Source organism: Cystoisospora suis, assembly GCF_002600585.1.
Source record: "Cystoisospora suis strain Wien I chromosome Unknown contig_5439, whole genome shotgun sequence".
NCBI classification, from domain to species: Eukaryota; Apicomplexa; class Conoidasida; order Eucoccidiorida; family Sarcocystidae; genus Cystoisospora; species Cystoisospora suis.
This window is the reverse complement of record NW_027158229.1, coordinates 1-2,470: the sequence shown is the minus strand read 5'-3', so window position 1 is coordinate 2,470 and position 2,470 is coordinate 1. Positions and strand designations below refer to the sequence as shown.

Below are 2,470 nucleotides of genomic sequence, written 5' to 3'. Positions count from 1 at the left end.
TGATAAGAAAGATTGCTCAGCTTAAATGTTTGGCCGACTTCTTACCTACCATGCGAACTGCTGCACTTGTAAGGTTTCTGGACAAACTCAAAAAGGCGAGAAACGACCAGTCCCGGCTGAGGCTCCTCCTCCGTGCAATCTTCCGCTCACACCATCAACTTCGCCTGGAAAAAGAGAAGGGGTGGGCAGGCGCCGAGAATCTGGACCTTTCTGTACCATTAACATTATCTTTCACCAGTTATCCCAGGCCTTCTCACGGGGTGAGAGCAACCGTGGCCATGCCGTCCCACAGGGTGTCACTCGGAGAAATTCGCGAAAAGTTCCCGATACTTTTCAAGAAGTCGGAGATCGGAACTGTCGTCGAAAAAGCCCCCGCAGACGACGAGGAGGAGTCCGAATATGAGGAAACAGCGCTCTGAAAGACTTTCGCTATTCTCCCTCCTGTTGAAGCTAAACTGTCTCAACAGTGTGCCCTTGTCTCGGAGTGGTCTGCCAGTGTGAGCCACGCAAGCTGTCCTCCAATCGCCCGATGTTTTCAGACTCCGGGGTCTACTCGGCTTGTGGAAAGCTTGAAGGCCTTACATGCCTTCATTGTTTCGAGCCCGTTTTTATTGCTGTCCTTGGTTGATAAGTGGCTTGCTACAAGCGTCATGTGTCAAAGCAAAGCTGCTGTCTGAACTGGGGCATAAATGAGCGGTGCTCCCACACAGGCTCAAAATGGCGTCGTGGACGAGCCAGAGAATATCCAGACGTACGAGATGAGAGCTGAGTGGAACCGTCGGGCACCGGCACTAGTATATTTGCCATGCGCACTACTGCGAAAGACCCCGTGGGATTGCTTGCTAAGGCAGTTTCTTGCTCGGGATGTTCGTATGCTAGAGCAAGCTGCTGAACTGACTCAGAATGCTTTCTCGATACCAAGTATCACGGACACCCATCGTGTACCCGGGGATCTGGGTCAGGGTCACAGAGGCAGCAGGAGTTGCGCCCGCCGAGGAAAGTTTGGCAAAATCTCGACTCACTCCTATGTCATCCCGGTTGCTTCCGAGGGAAGACGAAGCACTGGACAGGTTGCGGGACATGGAATTTGCTTTACGAAAACTTTCACTAATTGTGGAATTTTCTGAACTACCAATTCTATTTGATAAATGTCTCCGTGAAGTATCGGGAGAGTCCAGTTTCTGAACTTCTTGTCTTCACGTGCACGCTCCGTTTAAATTCTTCGAAATTACTCCGACCGCACACTGCACGAAGTGTACCAGGCCCCCTGACGCAGTTGATGTTGGGCATGGCAGTTGGAAAGAGAGTTATTGCGGGGGGCGAGACCAAGTTTTGCATGAAAGTCCCGGAATGTAAAAGGAGGAACCGTCATGGGCTTACTGTCATTGCAAGTGAAATCCTCTTTGTACGCAGACGGGGAGTCTGTTTTTCTTCGTGAAGAATCTCCGCAGGTAGAGACACTTGCGCCATGCTTCCCGTGCCTGATCTGGGGATCTCATCCACAAGAACTGCTTCCGACAAAGGGCTCCCTTTGCTCGTCCTCACTTAACCAAGTCGGATCGGAGTCACCCGTCTCTTGGCGGGATCCGCCAGCTGTCCAGCAATGCAGAGCTCTTCAGAGTAGGCGCGCTGCATCCTCACTCTCCTACATACCGGATCGATGTGCGCACATGCAGCACGCGAATCCGCAGCACAGACGAGACCGAAGAACGCTCCACACAGGGAGCACCCGCTAACTCGAGCAGAATGCGCTCTACAGCACACTGGCGACAATTCCACTGGTACAACACGTAGACGCCACGCAGTTGGCATGGTCGTCACCGCTTCAGGACCGGCGAGTGATCTATACCCATGCGGAGCACGACGGTGCCTCCTCGCACGCAACCTCACAAACAGCCTGTAAAGATGAGTAAAAGAGAACTGGGGCCGGGTTTCCTGAGGCTAATCGGCTATGCACTGTCCACAGTGGTTCGCAAACCGGTTTACCGCCTCGACTTCTCATGTGAATGGCGTAACTTCGCGAGCGTCCCGTTCCCACTTCCTGCTGAAGCTTCTCTTTTGTCGGCCTGCACATTCTGAAGTACAGCAGCCTGGAACTGCGATGACGGCCTGGGACTGTAGACTGGACCCGGGATCCCACGCCTTGTTCGGTAACCCGGTAAGCATGAAATATGTGCGAATTGTGCGGCAAAAAAAGCACTCCCCACATTCATCGCCTCACTCCAAGAGTCAGCCTGAGCGCTCCTTCGCTGTTCCCAATGCCAGATACACTGTCTTCCGAACTCCGAACCGGGGCCCCCAAAGTAAGGTAGCTCCAATGGTGTTCGCAAGTTCCCCCCTTGTTTCAACAAACAAGAACCTGCCCAGCTTTTCTGAGTGCATTTAGTTGAAAGCCGTATCGTCTTCATTTAACTTGTGGGTGTGCACGGTCTGAGTACAACCATGCGACGCCTTCCACACTTCTTCCGAC

General features: G+C 52.8%; 2 protein-coding genes across 2 annotated transcripts in view; one reads left to right on the top strand and one right to left on the bottom strand.

The window, feature by feature from the left end:
- Positions 1-1,562, top strand: part of CSUI_009221 (uncharacterized protein) — a gene marked incomplete at its 5' end in the record, with an annotated part of 2,029 nt that extends 467 nt beyond the window's left edge. Inside the window, one exon of the mRNA XM_068069337.1 lies at positions 1-1,562. This exon is cut by the window's left edge and continues 467 nt beyond it. Coding sequence (XP_067918687.1) covers positions 1-25 — 25 coding nt within the window.
- Positions 1,005-2,469, bottom strand: CSUI_009220 (uncharacterized protein). The gene has a single exon (XM_068069336.1). It carries the CDS (start codon positions 2,406-2,408, stop codon positions 1,983-1,985), a length of 426 nt encoding a protein of 141 aa, XP_067918686.1. The 5' UTR covers positions 2,409-2,469; the 3' UTR covers positions 1,005-1,982.
- Between the last annotated feature and the right edge of the window lies 1 nt (position 2,470).